Source organism: Mytilus edulis, chromosome 5 (genome assembly GCF_963676685.1).
Source record: "Mytilus edulis chromosome 5, xbMytEdul2.2, whole genome shotgun sequence".
Taxonomy (NCBI): domain Eukaryota; kingdom Metazoa; phylum Mollusca; class Bivalvia; order Mytilida; family Mytilidae; genus Mytilus; species Mytilus edulis.
In genome coordinates, this window is record NC_092348.1 from 84,839,119 (window position 1) to 84,862,830 (window position 23,712).

The 23,712-nt window shown below is 32.7% G+C and overlaps 1 protein-coding gene across 1 annotated transcript in view; it reads left to right on the plus strand.

The window, feature by feature from the left end:
* Positions 1 to 23,712, plus strand: part of LOC139525508 (uncharacterized) — a 165,069-nt gene that overhangs the window by 12,123 nt on the left and 129,234 nt on the right. The window contains exons 6-11 of the mRNA XM_071320900.1: positions 296 to 613; positions 2,373 to 2,684; positions 4,341 to 4,376; positions 5,490 to 5,537; positions 7,002 to 7,259; positions 15,510 to 15,776. Of these exons, the coding sequence (XP_071177001.1) occupies positions 296 to 613; positions 2,373 to 2,684; positions 4,341 to 4,376; positions 5,490 to 5,537; positions 7,002 to 7,259; positions 15,510 to 15,776 (1,239 nt within the window). The remainder of the gene's footprint in view (positions 1 to 295; positions 614 to 2,372; positions 2,685 to 4,340; positions 4,377 to 5,489; positions 5,538 to 7,001; positions 7,260 to 15,509; positions 15,777 to 23,712) is intronic.

Consider the following 23,712-nt stretch of genomic DNA (forward strand, 5'->3'; position numbering starts at 1 on the left):
AAAAAATGACAAAAAAGCTTCTTAAAAAAGTCCTGTTAATAGTATCTAGTTAGGCATTCACTCTTCCAAATGTAAATGGACTTACTTGTGGTCTTGAAGGAAGTTTGATTCTGTTAATGTCAACAAAGGATTAAATTCCGAAATAGAATGAAAATGAAACGAAAAAAAATTACAAACTTTTCCAATACGAAATAGGTTATATATACGTGTTTGACCAGTTATGCAATGCAATATTGCAAAGGGTTCCTTGGTTGTCCTGGAGTGCTTATTTTATTTATAATTTGAATCATTTCAGATCAGAAACATCATAGACAGTTTCATTACTGCGATGATTTATTGGATAAAACAGTCCTGGACAAGAAGGTTCTAGATAACCTTATTACAAAGTGTATTTTGATAATAGAGGACAGAGAGGAAATTATCAAACAAACCACACAAAGTGAACGTAACAGAGTATTACTTGATATCTTGACTGATAGACCATACAGTACCTTCGATAAGTTCATTGAGGTCTTACATGAATCAGACCAAATCAATGATGATGTTCAAGAAATTGTCAGCAAGATGAAATGTACTAAAAACAATGACGAAACTTACAGTTGTCATGACATTAGTAAGAAGTTAAATGATTATATATCATTACATATAAAATTATCAAAATTGCTACAAACAGTCTACCCCCCCCCCCCACAACCAACCCCCGATATCCCAAACAAAAACCCCAACCCTTCTTCCCTCACCAACACTACCCACCTACACCCAGTGCCACTCTCATTCCAAAATATTAAAAACAGATCGTATAACCTCTTGTTGAATATTGAAGAAATTTATAAAATAATCAATACAGCTTGAACACCAAAGTTCGCACCTTATGTTTTTGAATTTTTGCCAGATATTCGGAATCATCTGATCTTATTCATTCATTAACAAAAAATTGCCCGTTAGCACCTACGTTTCTTTCCGTTTTTTTTATTCAATATAGTTTAAATGCCATCTTTAAAAATCTTATCAAATCCTTGTTATCTTTTCATCATTTTTTAAAGACAAAATGTGTCAATGTTAAATATATGAAAAGCCTAGAGAGAATTATTTCCCGCCAAATTTTCAATGGCTTATATCTCGAAAACAATCGCACGGACCCCTAATTTGTTTTTGCATTTTAGTTCCTTTGTTTATATACTTTCAATATATAAAAGTCTTTTTAAAAACTTGTTATTTTGAAACAGAATTGCGAACACCCTTCTACGTCAAAACACATTTCAATCACCCTCCCTAAAAATAAGCTTATTTTAGTACAATGTCCGCCATGTTGGATTTTAACGGAAGTAAGGGTTATGATATATTTCTATTATGAATTACAAAATACGTTGAACTATAAACGTCAAAATCATTCAATCGCGTAGTGGAATTAACTATTTGTGGATTCTTATAAATTTTATATATAACTTTTGGACTATTTTCAATCTCGGTCTATTTCTGAAATTTATTCTTACATACTTTTGAATTTTTAACCCTATATGCTAACATTGACTATGTAAATTTTAAAATTGTTTGTATGCACATTGAACGACAAATCTATGTGACGTATAAAATTTTCTGACGTCAGACACACAAATCAATGAATGTGTTTGTAGATAGATGTTTTTGTGTTCTGTTAAATTGTTCCTTTTAAAATTGTTATACGATGATGACTGATGTACCCATATTTTGACTATTTTATTTATTGTGTCTGTTTAGTTAACGCATCAATGTAAATATTACGCCGGAATTTGATGAGACTGTCATCAAAGTGAGAGGGTTAGCGCTATAAAACCAGGTTTAATCCACCATTTTCTACATTTGAAAATGCCTGTACCAAGTCAGGAATATGACAGTTCTTGTCCATTCGTTTTTGATGCGTTTTGTTATTTGATTTTGCCATGTGATTATGGACTTTGCGAATTGATTTTCCTCTAAGTTCAGTATTTTTGTGATTTTACTTTTTAAAGACATCAAATATATATCCAAAAGTAGTACATAACAAAGATTTGTACCAAATATTATCATATCAGCATGATAAAATAACTTTTTTCACACACTAGCCTCTGATATTGGGCTGATTTAAGTATGATGTCCGCCATTTTGGATTTTATCGGAAGTGAGATTTTTTTTAAATGCCTCCCTTTATGAAATAAAAGAGTAATAGTTTAGGAAGGTCTATGCCAAATTTCATGCTTGTAGCAGGATGTGCACAATTTTTCACAAAGCTGCCGTACTATTAAGAATGTTTATACTGACATAGAATAAATATGCTTCAAACATCGACTAATCCCTTGGAATTCGTTTCCTTTTTTCAGCCACTTAATTTTACATGTATTTTTTTTGTATTATAGCTTTTCATGAGCACATTGTACAGCTACAAAAGAATTACAAGATGTTCGTTGATGACGGAGACAGCGGAACATATATAGCTGACTATCTTTATCAGGAGGATGTCTTAAATACTGAAGAAAAAGAGGAAATAACTAATCCTTCTCTTACTAGACAGGAAAGTAATAGAATTTTATGTGACAAATTTTTTCGGAAAGGTAAAGATGCATACAGACACCTCATCAAAGCTCTACGTCACGGAAAATGTTTTGAACTTGCTTCCAATATGGAGGAGACAAAAGTTTCCGAACATGAAATACAATTGTGTAAAAAAGGTATTAATAGCGAATTCATTTATTACTTCAAATACGAAATTCTTTTGTTACGAATCATTGAAATATACTAGAAATCTCAAGTATCAACTTTGTAGGGAATATTTAGAAAAACTCTACTAAGTATTTATAAGACAAATTTTTGAATGTCCAACTGATATTTATGATATTTGTTGGATATGATATGCTCATAAACTTGAATGTTTGCAGCTTGAAGTTAGGTGAAAAACTTTAGCTGACAGGACGAAAGACGAAAATTACAAATGTTTTATAAGATTCAATATGAACAAGCTGTGAATTATCTATTCACCCTGTGTACAGAGCACAAATTTATATTCCGTGAAAAATGGAAATGATAGATTATTACTTATTAAAGAGTCTTTCTTACCATCGACTAATAGCTAAGGAACCATACCGTTTTGTCCTTTTGAAATTGTCCGTCTTAATAATTTAAAATCAAATCAAAAAGTCAAATTTCCACTTTTCTATGGAAAGACCTATTGTAGGTATTTGTTCGGATTGTTTATTTTCTACTTCCGCCAAATTTGTTTCTTGAGTGTTATGTTGTTTCGCAAGATATTTTACATATGATATCGAACAGTTATTGGGCTTTTAAATTTAACCCTGTTTAGTCGAAGACTTTTTATTGTAAAAGTTATTTCCCAAAACAAACCTTTTCTTGTTCGTGCAATTCCTCCGTAACCATTAAAGGAATTGACAAATTTATTTTACTTAATTGCTTGTAATATCCTAAGGATTTTAGTTCTATTTTAATTGAAGCAAAACGAGAACTCCATATGAGAGTTATTCTCCCTTCTGTATTTGACATAAGTGATTTGTCAATGTATAGTATGAATGGTAAGTATAAGAGACCGAGATCATTTGGATTTGAGGTCCTTGGATCACAAAAATGAGTTTGAGGTCAAGGTCAAGGTCCCATTTTCTTTCAATTTTCCTTGTTTTCTTATCTCCTTTGTCACTTTAAAAAGAAGTTTAAAAGAACTAGTACAAAATGTTTACTCATTTTGATGAAGATATGATACATTAGGTCTGAAACAATCCAATGCTATCTTATCGTTGTCATTGTCCCAGAAATAATTAAACTGAAAGTTAATTGATTATTACTCCAAATAAAGCCATTTAATCTTTTGCAAAATATTGGGTTATATATGACCTTAAAAATTTCAACCTGAAGTGTTCTTGGATGAAGTGGAAGCAGTAATTTCTGTACTTATTTTATGGAAAAGTACAGAGACACTATATTTTTTTAAATGGGCATACATAAACCTAACATTTGAGACAAGAAGTGACCTTCAATAACCGAAAGTAGCTAAATATATCCCTTATTACAGGCAAAAGTACATAGAAATCGTATATTTTTATAATCAGTGTGAATCAAGCTATCATATGACGCCAAATCTTTTTTTAATCGGAAGTATCAAATTATCTACCTTATTTCAGGCAAAAATAAACGAAACCCTTATATTTCTTGAATCAGTATGAAGTACGCTTGAACGCTAATAAGAACTTTGAGTAAACCAGAAGTAGCTTCTCATCAATCAGCTGGCGTGAAAGGACCCTCAATTAATCACTGAACAATAAGTTTTTAATTGGTATTGTTTCAATTATAGATATGAGCAGTTAATATCTTATTTTCAGGAATGAAGAAACTCAGAGAGAGACAGAGGAAAAAAGGTAAATATAAACTTTAAAATATATGTAACGACTTCCTCAGGTAATTAAAATAAAAACAAAACAAGTTATGGAACGTTTATTTAAATACAAAGGGGGAGGCTTATGTTTCGCCTTTACAAATATATGCTGATCACGAATCGACGAATAAATCAAGCAGATGACCAAAACATTTTTTCTCAATCCAGATTTTCGAAATACTTTATAACGTCGAAAACTAAAAAATACATGTTAGCGGCTTGCGCGGAAAAAATATTGACTCAGACAAAAACCATACCCCTCTTGAAGTTAAATGGATGCTCCTTTAAACTGCAAATAGTAAACCAATCACATATCGTCATTATGGTAATGTAAACAAAATTGATAAAAATTATAACTTTGATAACTGGCAATGTTACAAAACATGAAACTTTTAAGTCAATACATATTATAAAATACTTGTAAAAGCCAACTTACTAACATACTTCATTGAACTGATAGTTGCTATAAAAATCATAAAAATATTAATCTCCGCGGAATATTCAAAAGGGAAAGTCCCTAATCAAAGTGCAAAATTAAAGCTCAAACACTTTAAATGAATGGACAACTGTCGAATTCCCGTTTGGGTATAGGCATGTAGAAATGTTTGATTAAACCTGGTTTTATAGCTAGCTAAACCTTTCACTTGTATGACAGTCGTATTTTACTATATTGGCAACGATGTGTGAACCAAAGTAAACAGACATAACAGGTAAAAATGTCAAAAATAGGGTTACAGCAGTCAACGATGTGTAAATATCTTAATCACTATAAAAAAACAACAGAGATATAAACAAACATTTACGATGACACAATGACACAAAGCCACGTCACATACAAGAAAGAAACACAACAAGGCACATAGACAAAGCACTTTAGCAAAAATGAGAGACTAGAATACAGAAATTATCATAGAACAATAATACAATAACGGGATGTAGAGGTGCAGAGCCAGGTTTGCTGTTCGACAAATACCGGTTTTTGATAGGAAGACATACCAATCTGTACAAATATTAAAAATCAAAGTTATTCATATTTAAGTTTCATAAAACTAATTATGTACTTTTCTACATTTGAATGTGATTAATAACAACACAGAAGGTTTAACATGTACACATGATGAAGCTATTCCTAAAGATATACTTGGTAAGTTAATGTAAGAAATCTATATAACTAAATTTGAAGATTTATTTCCAAAACAATGTTTCATTGCAAAAACTATCCATCAGACATGTCAGAACTCCTTAAGACGTGTGTGAAGAAACGGTGATATAGAATTTACGTCATTGCGAAATATGCAGCAAGACGACATTATATAAAGACAAAATATATATATCACCCGTCAACTTTAAGTTTCTAAAACAAAATTGGCAACATTTAAAGAAACACTTATGAGAGTTATTTCCCTTTAAACTTTATACACAATTATTGAAAAATTAATTAGAGAACCCGAAATCAAAGAGATGTAGGAGCTTTAACAATGATACGAAGTTCATGCGGACTGTCATTTGTACCCATGGTCAAAGGTCATAGAGAACAAACAGTGTTTCGCTTTATTGTCAACATTGAATGATAAACAAACGATAAGAGATAGCATACAAAATATTCATCTCGATAGGCCATTCATTTCTTACTTAGACTCATAACTGTAAGACTACTACTTTATATGAATAAAAGTCAACGAGTACTCGAGTATTCGGTTATCGCTCAGTAGTACCGAGTATCGACTATCAAAACAATACTCGACCTATCTGTTTCCTATTGGCTTAGTATATTCCCGTCTTATATAAAATTTCTCTTCTTAAGAATCTCTTTTGGAAAACTTTATGGAAATCACTCATTAATCCTACTAGTAAATAAAATTAAGAAATAACTGTATTGTATTTGAAGCTTTGAGGACGTCCATCTATAGTTTTACTGTCGTAAATATAGTTTACCTGGCGACGGGTAGCGGAGACAGGTAAACGGGTATTTGCGACAGTTAAGCTACCGATGGACGTCCGCAAAGCTTCAAATACAATACAGTTATCTCTATTCTAATGCAAAACAAATTCATAACTTAATTCCAATCATTATTTCAGTGTAAAATCTTCATTAAAGAAAATTCCGCGAAAAGATGTTGTCTTCTTTGGTCCCTACACTAGGTGACGTCATATGTATGCTTCCGGTGTCAAACGTAAACACCGGGCGTTTTCTGGCTTCTGTGCCGCTTTAAAATGTAATAAAATTTGATAAAAAGAAGATATTTAGGTGCAACATGTGAGTTTTTTGGCTTATTATTGTTGAAATTACATGTCAATACATTCAGCAATTCAAAATGTCGGCTTCCTAAGTTACAGACAAGGGGATAGAGAATTTTACGCTAACTGTCATCCAATCAGAACCATTGATACAAAATAATTGCATTAGAATACATTTTTTTTCGAATGCTTGTGCTAATCGTCATTTAAAATGACTCTGAATTATATGAGTTATACCTAGACTAACACTTTAAACTGAACATGCCTTAACTTTTTAGGTTACTTCAAATAATTTCATACGATTAGAACGTCTGTTTAGCGGATGATAAAGTTGTTAAATTAACATTTTATTGACCATTTGTTTTCACAGATTGTTTTCCTGAAGACCCGTTTAATGTTGAATGCATAGAAGGGGAAGATGCAATTATGACCTGTAAAATACGTCCTGGGAGTCAACCTGTTAAATGGATGAAAGATGGTAATGCCATACGGCAAAATGAAACTTGTCAGATGTACAATGAAGATACACAATACAGCCTGAAACTTAAGAACACAACAACAAGTGATAGTGGAGAATATTTAGTGCAAGTTGGGCAGTTTTCAAAAACACTAAACCTAACGATCAGAGGTATTTAAATGTTAAGATTCTTTTTAGCTTAATTGCAATAGAATGGCTTGAGAGTTCATTGCATTATTATCTTTATTTGATTATAAAGCAACCAAATGTGTATGAACAGTCAATCGTAAATGTCTCGCTAGTAATATAAAGCAGGTAAATCTTGACTATCATCGATTCCTCTATAGTATGTACAATTTTGAAGAAGAATACATCTTATTCTTTACTTTTTTTATGGTATTTCATGTCAATGATACCAAAGAAACCAAAATGCTGGTAAGGAGATAATAATATGTTAATGTATAATAACATTTCAATTTACCCAGCACATTATATTTTTCATTAATTCATACTTTTTACAACGAAAATCAAGCCTTTTGAATAAGAAATACTTTTTAAGGACTAACACGATCAATAGTTTCCCTCAAACAACAAATCAAATGTTTAATGTTAGCCAAGAGGGAAATGCAACTTTTACTTCATTTACATTATTCATAATCAGGTCAATGTCAAGACTGAATCATTAGCCTAATATCAATGAACGTTCATTCTGATAAAAATAAACCACCCAGTTTATGGTAAAGATTGTGCGTAAATATGTTATTTAAGTATGATAAAGGGTTCAGTAGGAAATTTGGATACCAAATTAATACTCTCCAAATAAAGCAGTTGGAGAATCTATGCTTTGGTAATTAACGACATAATGTTTCTATACGAAGCGTATGCAAAATCTTTACTTGGTAAATATAAATTATAAAAAAAAATATCTTTTTCCTCTCTTTTATACCACAAATCATTCGAATAAACATCAGACGAATGCACCGAAGGATGGAATCTCCATCCTTGTATACTGTCTACCTTAGAAAGCAGGAATGACATATTACCTTTGGAGAAGACTTCATAAGTCTGTTTGACTTGTGTCTTATCCAATTTGTACTTGAACAAATAAGATATATTTAAACTTAATATTCCCTTTAACATTGTCTTGGAAGATTCTATCATAAATACACAAATAAACTCATCATAGATACCAGGATTAAATTTTTTTATTTACGCCAGACGCGCGTTTCGTCTACATAAGACTCATCAGTGACGCTCGAATCAAAACATGTTTAAAAGGCCAAATAAAATTCGAAGTTGAAAAGCATTGAGGACCAAAAATTCCTAAAAGTTTTACCTAATACAGCTAAGGTAAGCTATTCCTGAGGTAGCTTCCTGAGGTAGAAAAGCCTTAGTTTTTCAAAAAAATTCACTACGTTAGCAATAGAGATGTATTTAAAGCAAATTGTCCGGGAGTGAATCTACACACAACATTTTCGCCTTGCTAGTCTCACTTTAACATTATTTTTGCTTTAATTTTATTAGATAGCCGAGATTTGTAGCGACATCAATTTTTCATCTTTTTATAACATGATGTCAAAATAGGATTTTTTTTTAAAGCATTTTTATCAAACAAATTATCAGTTATTGATATAATTACCGCTGTCCAAGGTTAATGGTTTTATCACCATCAAGTTAGTTAAACATCGCCACAATCTATTGTAGCCTCTCCCAAGTCAAAGTCTGTAATTCAGTGGTTGTCCTTTGTTTTACATTTGTCATTTTGAACCCTTAAATTATCTACTATGCGGTATGAGATCTGCTTATTTTTAAAGTCCCGGTGTTGACCTTAGTTGTTATTTTTTTTAAGTCATTAGGTTTCTAAGACGAGACTTGTAATATTAACAATTATACCAAATTTACATATTTTTTATAATTAGTTAGAAAAGAAAATAATCGGTTAGAATCTTTTTTTTCCATATGATGGTGAGAATCTCATTCATTCAAATGAAGCGAAATACTGAGAATACATGTTTTCCTTTAAAAGTTTTCCGGGAAAATATTACTACTTTCGCCTGCATGGTAAATTTTGCAATGCAGCTATAGTTAATTTTAAATCAATCTTATTAATACATCATTTTTTCACTTATTCTTACAAATCATTATCACATCAATCAATCCTGAATATACAAGACCCTTTAATATACATGTAACATGATAAAAAGAGTATTTTGTACAAATGTACCAAACATCAGGGTTTCATACCAAAAATGATTGTCAGTAAAGGGGGATATAACAATAACAGTGTCCAAGTAGTGTTCTTTTTGTCAATTGGAAACCAGCGGTTATTGGCAGATCGTCAATTGTCACGTGAGTGTTTCTGTTTTCATACAAAACAGTGGTAAACAAATATACATATACATTGTACTGTATAAACACCTGCAAATGTAGTATGAATGTTGAAATCTTGTTAATAAATACAACGGATTTATCAATAATGTCTGTTATGTTTGAAACCTTGCTCTTGGGGTCGCTACATTTTTGTTACTTTAAAACTCCCACACAATTCCTTTTATTTGTTTATTCGAGCGTACCTCATGAATTTTTGGTTGACGAAATCAGAGTATGGCATACACAATTTAAGGCCAGATATTTATAATGAGTTCATTCATTTTTTACTTTGTTCATTGTAAAACACTAGTAAATGAACTGTTAGGAAATCTTCTGACGACATAAACGGATCGAAAGTTAAACTGAAATGTTTATGACTTAATTGTGTTTCTTGATACACACGTAATGTGTATACAAATATGCATGCAATGTTAGAGACAATTGTGTGTATCGTTTTTTTAAGCTGAAACATATACAACATAAGAGGTTCTGAACGTATAACTTGCTGACCGACAAGCTTGACCAGACAATACAAACCGAAGCTAGCAGTGATCTTAAACTTGTTCCGTGTTGAAGGCATCACTGTGACCCAAAGAACAGCAATTAAAGAGTTGTTCATTTGCTTTTTCTGGTTGTGCATGTACTTATTTTCTGCATTTGATATATGCCATCTATCCTTTGATGTTTTTCTATTGTCATGGCAGACCCTGTAATATAAAGACAGATATTGGTTAATTTTTTTGATTACTTGATCTATAGGAGAATATGTTTGGCCAGTTTTCAACATGGACTCTTTTACAAGGATGTCAGTCCTCCTATATTCCCAAGATCTACTTAAAACTTGATGTTCGTTGTAATCAGAAAACTTAATTCATTCTTTTTTTCACATCAAAATAATATCTCTCTGCCAGCTCTATTTTTGTTTAATATCGTTAGGTTTTCGTAAAATTTTTAATCTAAGCTGTTAAAATATCATAAATTGACAGAAAACCATGAATTGTCTTTTTGCATTGCAAAATTGACATTAATGCAAGGTGTGATGCAACTTTATGACACTCGTTCATCTTATTAAAGGCTCTACGAAAACAACCATGCATATAAGCAACTACTTCCTCAATTTGCTATTTTGAAAATGTTGTAGGCGAAATAACTCTTGATTGCAAGTTCTTGTGAAAGATACAAATCTTCTTTATTCTGAATATACATTTGCAAATAATTTAATCGACTTAAAACTTTGTAGTTTGCACTTTGCACAGCTGTTTCTCAAAACACGCCTCTTTTGGGGGAGATCTTGAATATTCATAGAAAATTAATTTTGTTTACATACTGGTTCCCAGTTATGCTCTCTGTGTTCCATCTCACAGAGACATAACTTGGGAATGTTACCAGTACTTTTACATCTGATATTGTTTACATTGAGATCTGTGGTAACCTTTCATTCTAGGTAAGCAGTTAAGAAAATTAGTGTTAGTTTAAACTCTGAGAAGTTCAGGGCATACAAACGTTGAAAATATGCCGCACAACCCTATATTTTGACCTTTGAAAAAAAATGTGGTGCAAATGAACTTTCAATTCTAGGATAAGATTTTTTTCAAAACTTCATAGTAAAAGTGGTACAGTTTGAGCCGTAAAAGGAGTTCCTATGGGAAATTGCATTGTCAATATTTACAGAAATGCAACCTTTATAGGGTGAAAAAGGGGAACATTCAGAATTTAACCAAATTTGTTTTATTTCACAGATTTTAAAGAAATTAACTCAAATATGAAGTTTTATAAATATTTAATGAGGATTGATAGAATCCTCGGCCTTAAATATGATGACTCAGCATAAATTCACAGTTTACAGTATGCATAGTTTACTTAAAGTGCTGAATACAAAATTAATTCATAATATTTGCATATTTGTAAGTTAAATTGTTAAGAAGTGCTTATATTTACTCTTCGCAGACATTGAAATTCATAGATCCTTCCTGAATATTATTTATGGGGTGTGTGTGTCCTTTTGATAACCCAAAAGTAAGCCGCAACACCCAAATCTGTTTTTTTATCACCACGGCATAATAAATACAAGCTAGAAAAACAAAAATATCTCAACAAAACTTACAATAGTCTGTTCTATCCTGAATATGTACTAAATATTCCAAATTGCTAGAAACAGCAGAATGATTTAGGAAATTTGAGGCCCCAGAGGCAAAAAAAAGAGAGAATTGCCTACCCCCTGGGTCATAAAACAAATAATTTAAGTTGTAAATGCTATGATTTTATGTTTTTAAAGTTCTTGATAAAGAAAACAATAACTATGCTTGGAAATTATGCAAAAATCAGATGTTAGCAGTCATCTCTATAACATTTGAAGTGAATTTATATCTCAGACTGGTATCGGCATACATACAACTATTGAAAATATGGCTTTGTTTGAACACAAAAATGTGTACTTTAATTGACAAATAGGCATACAGTAAGATGTGGACCGGAGACAGAGGCTGGATTGGATACTTTATATAATCTTGAATGTTGTAATGATTGACTTCTAAACACTACATTTATCATGTTTATAGTATTCTAATATGCATTCAATATGTTATCAAAACAGTTTTAAACAGGTTCTAGGCATTTTTTATCAGAAAATATGCAAACAGGGTAAGCTGGCAATAATTAAAGTCTTGTTTTCAAATTCTTGAAAAAATTGAAACAGGGGAGGGGGTATAAAATGTACAGTAAAGAAAAAGTTAGAGTATACTCAGTGATTTCTTTAAGGCTATAATTCTGATAAATGAGTACTATTGTGAGAAGAAATGTTTTTAGTGAGTTTTCTATTTGAATAAATGTTTGTATAGGTTGCACTTTGTAAATACAGCTGTTTCTCAAAACACGCCTCTTTTGGGGAGATCTTGAATATTCATAGAAAATTAATTTTGTTTACATACTGATTCCCAGTTATGCTCTTTGTGTTCCATCTCACAGAGACATAACTTATGAATGTTACCAGTACTTTTACAGGGCATACAAACGTTGAAAATATGCCGCACAGCCCTATATTTTGACCTTTGAAAAAAACGTGGTGCAAATGAACTTTCAATTTTAGGATAAGATTTTTTTCAAAACTTCATAGTAAAAGTGGTACAGTTTGAGCCGTTTGAGCCGTAAAAGGAGATCGCATTGTCAATATTTACAGAAATGTAACCTGTAATGTGCAAAAATTAAAAATTTTAATGCTTTTTACATAAGTTTTTAATGCTTTTTACATCGATTTTAATTGATATTTTCACACAATTGATTTAGTAAAACATATGTGGAAGGGGTCAAAGTGTTATTATTTTTTTTAATTCAAATCAGTTTTACAAGTTTGCCATGGGTGGATTTCTTTAACTTTCTAACTACCAATGTTTGCAAAAAAATTATTTAATGTATACTATGTGCTCACATTTTTTTAAACCATATACTTAAACTTGGCTAGTAAATGACATACAGAAAATAAGGCCTTATATGCAGCAACCTATATAATTGCCCCAAAATTAAAAACACTTTAAAAATTCACCATGCATAAATATTCTTATAATATGTATAAGGTAAGAAATATCATGAAACTATCTTGGCGACTTTTAAAGTATCTTTAGATAAACCAATATTTGATCATTTTTATCTGATTTTAACATGAATAACAATAATGTGGTCATTTATGTAAATATCCTGTTTAAAAACTGAATTTTTTGAAAAACTAAGGATTTTCTTATTTTCACACATAAAGATCCTTAGCCGTATTTGTCACATCTTTTTTGGAATTTTGGATCCTCAATGCTGTTCAACTTTGTACTTGTTTGGCTTTATAAATATTTTGATTTGAGCGTCACTGATGAGTCTTATGTAGACGAAAAACGCGTCTGGCGTACTCAATTATAATCCCGGTACCTTTGATAACTAGTTAACCATTTATTCAAATTAGCTTGTTACTAAAAATAAACACAACATTCACAACAGATGGGTTACGCATGGACTAGACGTACACATCTATCAAAAAGAAAAGAATGACATTATTGAAAGTTAAACAAGGGTAACACATTTGATTGAGCGATTAAGCCAACTTAAACTAATTCTTAACCTATAATCATTGATAATATGAAAGCAAGTAGACATAGAAAAATCCAATTGCACGAGTTCGCTATCTTTTTATATCTATGTTACTGTTTATATTGGGTAATTTGACTGTCTTCAGTCTTCGGAGGATCGCCTCTTTGGTTAATTCACTGACGTCCAAAACAAAAAACTAGAGAAATACAAATACATAATACTGCTTTTATCCATCATAAATTGTTTATTTTATACTTTTTGTCTTAATTTGGACATACGTTTTAGTATTTTATCAGTCGAATATGCGAATTTGAGTTAAATCGGTTAACATGAATTTGACAGCTTATGTCTTTAAGATACCTCAAATCTTTTCCTACGATGCGAACGTCTGTATCATTCGGATGATATAGACAGGTTTTTCCAATTATCTGCATTAGTTTGTGATGCGACTTCTAGACGTCTTGGTAGTAGAAATCGCCATTACAACCGTGAAAGCAATGTAAACAAGATATACATATATTTTCCAGACCGCATATGATTAACGTAAACATAAGAATGTGAAGATTACTTGACCTCAGCAAAATTACAGAATAAAAAAATAAAAAATGGACATTAAAATCGTTAACATTATAAGTGTGTTGCAGACAACTTGTCCCGAGTGTTGTTACAAATCGGTTAAAATATATTGATTATCGTAACATCTATTTCGCAGACCGCATATAACTAACGTAAACACAAGAATTTGAGGAGAACTTGACCTCGGCAAAATTACAGAATGATAAATAAAGTAATTAGATGAGGAATGGACATTTGATTAATAAAATTATAAATGTGTTGCAGGCCACGTGTCCTGGACTTGAAGTCATAAAACTTTCGAGACAGTTTTTTGTACTCATACTTCAAAATCAATCAATTAAATTGCTTGATTTCATGTTTCGAGCATGATTTTTGTGCTTCGAGAACTGAGCAAAGTTTCATGACTTCAAGGCCAGGTGTCCTTAATATAAAAATCAAGGTATTTCATACGTTTAAAATCGGACATAATATATACGAATGTTATACCCGCGTTACAAATCGATTAAAATATAATATAGGGGAGGGTTGAAATATTATTAAGCATGTTTAACCCCGCCGCATTTTTGTGCCTAGTCCAAGTTAGGAGACTCTGGCCTTTGTTAGTCTTGTATGTTTCTTAATTTTAGTTCATTCATATGCTTAGGAGTTGAGTACGACGTCCATTTTCTCTGAACAAGTACACTACTGTGTTCAGGGGCTGGCAGAATCCCGCCTCCGGTGCGGGATTTTCTTGCTGTGTCGAATACCTATTGGTATTTGACTCCTCTATAAATCCCCTGTTTATAATACGTTCAGTATTACATTAGGAATGTGTATTGGACCATCATTCTACTGAACTGTCAGAATTTCTGGTTGTTGCATTATTGCTACGCTTGAGGAGGTTCAAATAAATCATTTGATCACTAAGGCCTTTGAAAAATCCTTTCCTTTAAAATGTGCAGTAACGGATTAAAGAGGCGCCCGGGCCCCCTTTAGAGGCTTCATTCATGGCTAATCCATTTCTTTTTTTATCGCTTCAACTACAAATTATATCTTGTTTGGGGACCCGTGGTCCCCCTTTTCAAACTCATGGATATGCATCTGACGTGTAGATATTCTATACAAACAGAGACAGATGAACTGTAGTCATCGGAATTATTTTTATAGATAACTTAAGTTTGACGACGTGACAACATTCGTCTGTCAGTGTAACAAGGTTTTATTTAAAAAAAACGTAGTGTAGTCGGCTATAATTAAATAAAATATGTAAATATAAAACTTGTATATTTACATATTTTGCTTTATGAGTTTTTCCACATCTGAAGTATTTTCTTCGTGAGAGGTTAATGGATGCGCCCATGTTTTTTAAATATATAAACCCGTCTATAGTTGCTAAATTCACATTTTATTGACCATTTGTTTTCACAGATTGTTTTCCTGAAGACCCGCCCAATGATGGTAATGTTGATTGCTTTGAAGGAGAAGATGCAATTATGACATGTAAAGTATGTCCTGGGAGTCAACCTGTTAAATGGATAAAAGATGGTAATGAAATACGGCAAAGTGAAAATTGTCAAATGTACAATGAAGATGCACATTACAAACTGAAACTAAGGAACACAATAACTAGTGATAATGGACAATATGTTGTACAAGTTGGGCAATTATCAAGGAAACTTCACCTACGAATCATAGGTATTTAAGCTGTTATCATCCTTAAGCTTAAATGAAATGTCAAATCTGTAATATTTTAGCCTGAAGAAACATCACACTATTATCTTATTTTACTTATGGTCGTGTACTATACACAAGATTTTTTTTTATAAATATTCAACCACAAAATACATGCCAGATAAATATTGACTTCTATTCATTCCTCTATCGTTTCTTTTTTTCCAAAGACAAATATATTCGATTATTTACTTTGTTGTGTTTGTGAGTCAACGATTGTAGAAACTAACATCATGGCATTTATACAATGAAACGTATTTTTACATTTGAAGTTCCCATGGCAATTTATATTTTTCACTGATATACATTTTGTAAGTTGAAAGTCACGGGTTTAAAATTTACATAATTCAAAATAGTTAGAATCATTAAAATTAAAACAAATCGAATAGTTCAATGTCACCTAAAAGGGAAAAATATATCCAAATTTATTGCATATAAATAATTCATTAACTGACAATTGACAGTCAAACCATGTAAATTCAATTCCAATACTGAATCCTTAAATACTATGTTATATCAAGGATTGACAGATTTTGAAAGGAAGTGCTCTAAATATGATCGATAAATAGCAATGTTATATTCGATACTTTACTAGACATATAACAAATATGTCTGAAATCAAATTAAAGGGGCAAGAGTTGTTAAATGTATGTTCGCCGATTTGATTCAAATTCTCAAATATAATTTAGAACATACTTAAACTTATATTACCCGATATAAACATAGATAAGGATAGAAATAAATATCAAACTCGTATAGTTTGATTTTTCTAGGTCTGTTTGATTTTTTTTTATCTTAGGTTAAAAAGGTACGTTAATCGTCGGATTAACCTGTATAAGAATGAGTCATGTGGATCGAATCAGTCAATCAAAGGGTTAACCTTTGTTTCACATTCAATGTTGACATTCTTTTCATTTTGAAAACTGAACACGCCTTATTCATGTTATACATGCATATTCAACTTAAGCTAACAAGTTAAATATCGTGCTGCTTAGTCTTTATAGTTTTCTATGTTGTGTCTTGTGTTCTATTATTTGTCTGTTTGTCTTTTTCTTTTTTTTAATCATTACAACATTATCAGTTTATTTTGATCCATGCGTTTGACTGTTCCTCTGGTATCTTTCGTCTTTCCTCTTTTAAACAAAAAGTCACACAAATGAGGTCGAATTATTCACCTGCAAGTGAATAATTCATCATCAATGTTTCTTAGCTTATATTTGATTATAAATTGAACCATACATGCTGCTAAAACCAAATTATAACTTCACTATTTCACTTTATTTATCGATTGAACAAAACAAAAAAGTATATCTTATTTTTTTTTTATAAATATCGTAGCCAATGCCTCTTTCATTACATAAGACATATTAGATGTTTTGGAAGATACATGCATTATATACTAAAAAGCGTTAAAACTAAAAAACTTCTCAACAAATAAAATTGAAAATGGAAATGGGGAATGTGTCAAAGAGACAAAAACCCGACCAAATAAAAAAACAACAGCAGAAGGTCACCAACAGGTCTTCATTGTAGCGAGAAATTCCCGCACCCGGAGGCGTCCTTCAGCTGGCCCCTAAACAAATATATACTAGTTCAGTGATAATGAACGCCATACTAATTTCCAAATTGTACACAAGAAACTAAAATTAAAATAATACAAGACTAACAAAGGCCAGAGGCTCCTGACTTGGGACAGGCGCAAAAATGCGGCGGGGTTAAACATGTTTGTGAGATCTCAACCCTCCCCCTATACCTCTAACCAATGTAGAAAAGTAAACGCATAACAATACGCACATTAAAATTCAGTTCAAGAGAAGTCCGAGTCTGATGTCAGAAGATGTAACCAAAGAAAATAAACAAAATGACAATTATACATAAATAACAACAGACTACTAGCAGTTAACTGACATGCCAGCTCCAGACTTCAATTAAACTGACTGAAAGATTATGATTTCATCATATGAACATCAGGCACAATCCTTCCCGTTAGGGGTTTAGTATCATACCATCATAACATATATGAGAAGAACATAACCCGTGTCATGTCGCATCTTTAACTTTTAAGAGGCTGTCCAAGTAAATATCAGGCAAATCCTGTGATATGGGGGGCACAACATAATTTTTTTTCCCACTGAATGTTTGGTTCCAATGCAATGTTTATATCATACAAAGGATATATATGTCAAAGATATTTTGGAATCAACAGTGGATGGCTCAGAAAATGATTTTAAAGTTCACTAACAATGCAACAAAATTTTGTACAAAATGAAGAGTTATCTCCCCTTTTCAATGAATTTTCAGTGCTTTCTATGTGTTTTTTTTTTCTCTTTATTTGTTGCAGTTAATAAAAAAACAAAATTTAACTTTAAGAAAGAATGAATTTGTGGTATGAAATAGATGGAAAAAATTTTAAAACAAAATATGTCATGTGCCACCCACTGCCTTGTTTTTCCATGGACACCCTCTAAAATGTTTCTGAAGGTTTTGCATTTAACAAAGGTCTAATAAATTTATATAATTTTCCCTGTTGTCAATCTGTTTGTATGACATGCATAGTGACAAAAGAGAGGCGAAAGATACCAGAGGGACATTCAAACTCATATTTTGAAAATAAACTGACACTGCCATGGCTATTGCACACAAAACACAATATAGAACACAAAAGACATATCAACACGAATCCCACCAAAACATACGGTGATCTCAGGTGCTCTTGAAGTGTAAACAGATTGTGCTCCTCATTTGGCACCCATCGTGTGTTCATATTAGTACATATTTGGTAATAAGTCTAATTAAAGACAACCTGGTAATTACAGAATCGCTATCAACCATAGAGTAGGGAATTATGTAATCAAGTTTTATGCATTAACAGAAATTGCATCTTAAAATATCTTTAGTATCCTGTTTGCCTTTTGGAAAAACCTTATTTTGTACCATCATTGCAACCAGATTTTTCAAGCAATTCAATTCAAATAAGAAATGTAATCTTTTTTAGTAGGTCTTATTCAAAGCTCTTAATACATCTCCGGACTTGGTTATACTGCAGGTACTTTTTGGTTAAATCAGTTCTTCAACGTTTGTATAAGTATTGGTTTTTCAAATATGTTTTGACCTTGTGAATGTCTAGAAGTCGGGTTTTGTCGCTTTGACACATTCCCCATTTCCTTTCTTAATTTTATTTATTGTCGAAATGCGAATCTGATGATGTCAAATTGGTACCGTGTATAGTATAACTATCACTGGGTCGATACTATAAATTATCTACGTTCATATCTGTAGATATGGATATTTTCACACCCTGAGGCGCAGTCGAAGGGTGTACAGGGAACTGAAGGGATTAAAAATATGCATATCTACGGATATAACCGAAGTTTACGAATTTATCCCTTTTGGGAATTTTGGGTCCTCAATGCTCTTCAACTTTGTATTTGTTTGGCTTTTTAACTATTTTGATCTGAGCGTCACTGATGAGTCTTATGTAGACGAAACGCGCGTCTGGCGTATAAAATTATAATCCTGGTACTTTTGATAACTATTTACACCACTGGGTCGATGCCACTGCTGGTGGACGTTTCGTCCCCGAGGGTATCACCAGCCCAGTAGTCAGCACTTCGGTGTTGACATGAATATCAATTATATGGTTAATTTTACAAATTTTCTGTTGACAAAACTTTTGAATTTTTCGAAAAACTAAGGATTTTCGGATCAAGTATAGAATACGTGATTGTAGTACCATCGGACTTATATTTAAGTCAAATGAAGTAAATCGGTTCTTATACAAATTACATAATTGTAGTACCATCGGACTTATATTTAAGTCAAATGAAGTAAATCGGTTTTTATACAAGTTAAATTATTTTCCAGGTTTATTATTTGAAGATTGTAGCTATGTTTAATCGCGCGCCATATTAAGTTGGGATCGACAGGTCGACAGGTCGACAGGTCGACTGGTTGACAGGTCGACAGGCAGACAGGCCGACAGGTCGATAGGTCGACAGCGACATGTCAACAATTAGCTTGATTGACAGTCCGACAAGTCGAAAATGTAGCTATTTCTTTTTTTATAATTGTTAAAAGTTTAGGCAAACGGTTCTACAGATAAAAAAACATAAGCATCAACACATCCAATAACAGTATAAGCTATTTATAGTTTTTCATCTAATATATAAAAGAAGTGATTGTATATTTTATTTGAGAGGAAAAATTAAATTTCAACAAAACAAAACTCGTCAATTACTTTTTCTTTAAGTTTACAGTGGCGCTTTTTAATCCATTTTAGTTCATCTTTTATTGGCCGTTTCATTTTTTTTCATTAAAGATTGCAATGTCCTTTAAAAATTTATGGAAAACGTCTCCATTTGAAAACCCATATCTGTATCTGTAGCAAAATTCATTTAATATGTCACCGATTCTTTCATGTCTCACTCCTTTCATTGATTTGATTTTCAGTTTTGCAAGCCCCCATATGCCTTCAATTTCATTTGTGCAGGTTCCATCTTGTGCTTTAAATTCTTTACTGTAGTTTACAGTTTTATGCACAAATCCTTCCTTTTCCAATGTGTTATACGCCGCCCAACAATCAGAGTTACTGTGTGCTCCTTCGGCAACATTTTCCTGAATAATTGGTAACAAGGTCTTACGATCTGTCGACCTGTAGACCTGCTGACCTGTCGACCCGTCGACCTGCTGACCTGTCGACCTGTCGACTTGCTGACCTGTCGACCTGCTGACCTGTCGACCTGTCGTCCTGCTGACATGTCGACCTGCTGACCTGTCGACCTGTAGACCTGCTGACCTGTCGACCCGTCGACCTGCTGACCTGTCGCCCTGCTGACCTGTCGACCTGCTGACTTGTCGACCTGTCGACCTGCTGACCTGTCGACCTGCTGACCTGTCGACTTGCTGACTATTTAACTGAGTACCAAACCTTCCCTCTACACAACATCCTGACTTAATGACTAATAATCTATGGACAACATGAAACATCTTCTGACCTGTTGTCCTGCTGACCTGTCGACCTGTCGACCTGCTGACCTGTCGACTTGCTGACCTGTCGACCTGCTGACCTATCGACCTGCTGACCTGTTGACCTGCTGACCTGTCTACCTGTTGACCTGTAAACTTGCTGACTATTTAATTGAGTATCCAACCTCATGCTAGTCCCTATCCACATTGACATATTAACAGCTGTTATGTTAGCCCCCAAAAACCCCGACCCACAAGAACATATTTAATGTTTCAGCGAATGAATATTTCGATTATTGCCGGAACTAGGCCTTCAGATTGTTGCGCGCCTAAACATATTTAAAGTATTGGCGTATGGATATTTCGAATATTGCCGGAACTACTTAAACGTATTCTATACTTGGGCCGGATTTTCTTACCCCAGGAGTAGATTACCTTAGCCGTATTTGGCACAACTTTTGGGAATTTTGGGTCCTCAATGCTCTTCAACTTTGTATTTGTTTGGCTTTTTTAACTATTTTGATCTGAGCGTCACTGATGAGTCTTATGTAGACGAAACGCGCGTCTGGCGTATAAAATTATAATCCTGGTACTTTTGATAACTATTTACACCACTGGGTCGATGCCACTGCTGGTGGACGTTTCGTCCCCGAGGGTATCACCAGCCCAGTAGTCAGCACTTCGGTGTTGACATGAATATCAATTATATGGTTATTTTTACAAATTTTCTGTTGACAAAACTTTTGAATTTTTCGAAAAACTAAGGATTTTCTTACCCCAGGAGTAGATTACCTTAGCCGTATTTGGCACAACTTTTGGGAATTTTGGGTCCTCAATGCTCTTCAACTTTGTATTTGTTTGGCTTTTTTAACTATTTTGATCTGAGCGTCACTGATGAGTCTTATGTAGACGAAACGCGCGTCTGGCGTATAAAAAATTATAATCCTGGTACTTTTGATAACTAATTAGTCTTAATCTGGCGATTGTTAGAGAAATTCGACCACAAAGTTTAACATGAAAGCAACGTTTGTTCCATTTTATTTTAACTCTTTTATTGAAAGGAGTAGGTGCGGTAAGGGCCGATTTCGGCCTCAATTTTCAAATTCATCTAACGAAAGATTTAAGACACTTTTTAAACACTTAAATGTCTATTTCAATTGATTCAATTAGTTTATGTGAAAGATTTTAACTGATTAAGTCATTAAAAACACTCCGATTCAAGCTTAAATATGAAAAATCTATCAAATATGCCACTTTTTACATGGTTTTTGTCAAAAATGAAAGTGGCCGCATCCGTGTTCACCCTCAACCTTTATATATATTACGTATTATCATCAAATACAACTTTACATTTCAATATTTTGAATGAACACGAATGCGGCCATTTTCATTTAAGACGGAAACCGTCTAAAATTTAACTGAAATGCTAAAATTGTGAAGATTTATGGAATTTAGCATGACTTAATGATGCTAGTTCCCGATATATGTGCATTGTATTGTCAAAAACAGCCCATATGTATGTAGCAGAAGCATTCTACTTTTCAATAAATATCTTAATGATTACATTTTCACAATTTCCTAAAACTGCTATATTTTGGGGCCAAAAAGGGGTCTTACTGAACCTACTCCTTTGGGAATTTGACATATTTCTAACTGGGTGTAGGATACTATCTTTGATAGAACCCTAAAGGTAGTCAAATATAAGACGTTTTTAATCTAGAGACAGAGAAACTGATATGGTCAATGTTGTGAAAGTTACATCATAGACGGTGTAACGTTAACATGGGTCATTTGCATAGCAGAAGTCATAAGTCTCATTCATTGAAAATGAGTGCGAATAATCGACATAATAAGTCGTTAATGAATTAAGTATCTAATTATACAGACATCATTGATAATCTACATAATTCGATAAATAGGGACAACCATGGAACTAAGGAAAACGCACGTGAAGTTCCCCGATGTAATGGGTAGCAACGTCCGGGATATGGGTTAGCAACACCCAGGGGCTATGAGTTTTGTACCAACGTGCGTTAATCAATAAAAATTCCAAAAATACACTAAGCCGGGGATAACGCTACTGATTTACTGTAGGTTTCCGAGTGTATTACCACACCTATAGCCAATACTTCCGCATTGGCATTGACATACGAAATTTGCTTTCTTTGATGCGGACAGAATTTTGTCAATCTAATGGGCAATGTTTTAGACTTTTTGGCGAACATGCAGATGAGCCACAAATGTACCGTTGTTTGTTTTAAACTTTGTGAAGCTTACGTTTTAACAAAAGGTCAATTTGCTTATTACATCAACTTGGTTCATTATTCAGCTATTTAGTCTTTTGCAAAATGTTGGATGACATATAACCTCGAAAAATCGGAAGTGACCTTGAGTAAACCGACAGTAGCCATTTTTGCACTTTTCCATGTCAAAGAAATAACCATATATTTTCTAAACAGCCATATATAAATCTATCATTTAAGACCAGATATGCCATCAATAAACCAGAAGTAGCTTATTATCTCCCTTAGCGTAGGCAAAAGTATAAAGAAACTATATATTGTTGGAATCAGTGTGAACGCAGCTATCATAATATACCGAAAGTTTCAATTTTTAAAACGGAAGTTGAAAATTATCTCCTTCTTTTAGGCAAAAATATACATAACCAAAAAAAACCCATTCATTTTGGGAATCTGTGTGAATAAAGCAATCATTGAAGACCAGAAGTGAAATTTTCTAAAACGGAAGTAATGCATTATTTACCTCATTTTCGACAAAAGTATAAAGAAAACATATATTTTTTCAGTACGTACAAACCAATCATATCATTGTATGCCAATTTTAACTTTGAGTAAACATGAAGTAGCTTTTTATCAATAATTTTGAGAATTAATGTGAGAAGACCTTAAATTTTTTAGCTATATCATTCATATTT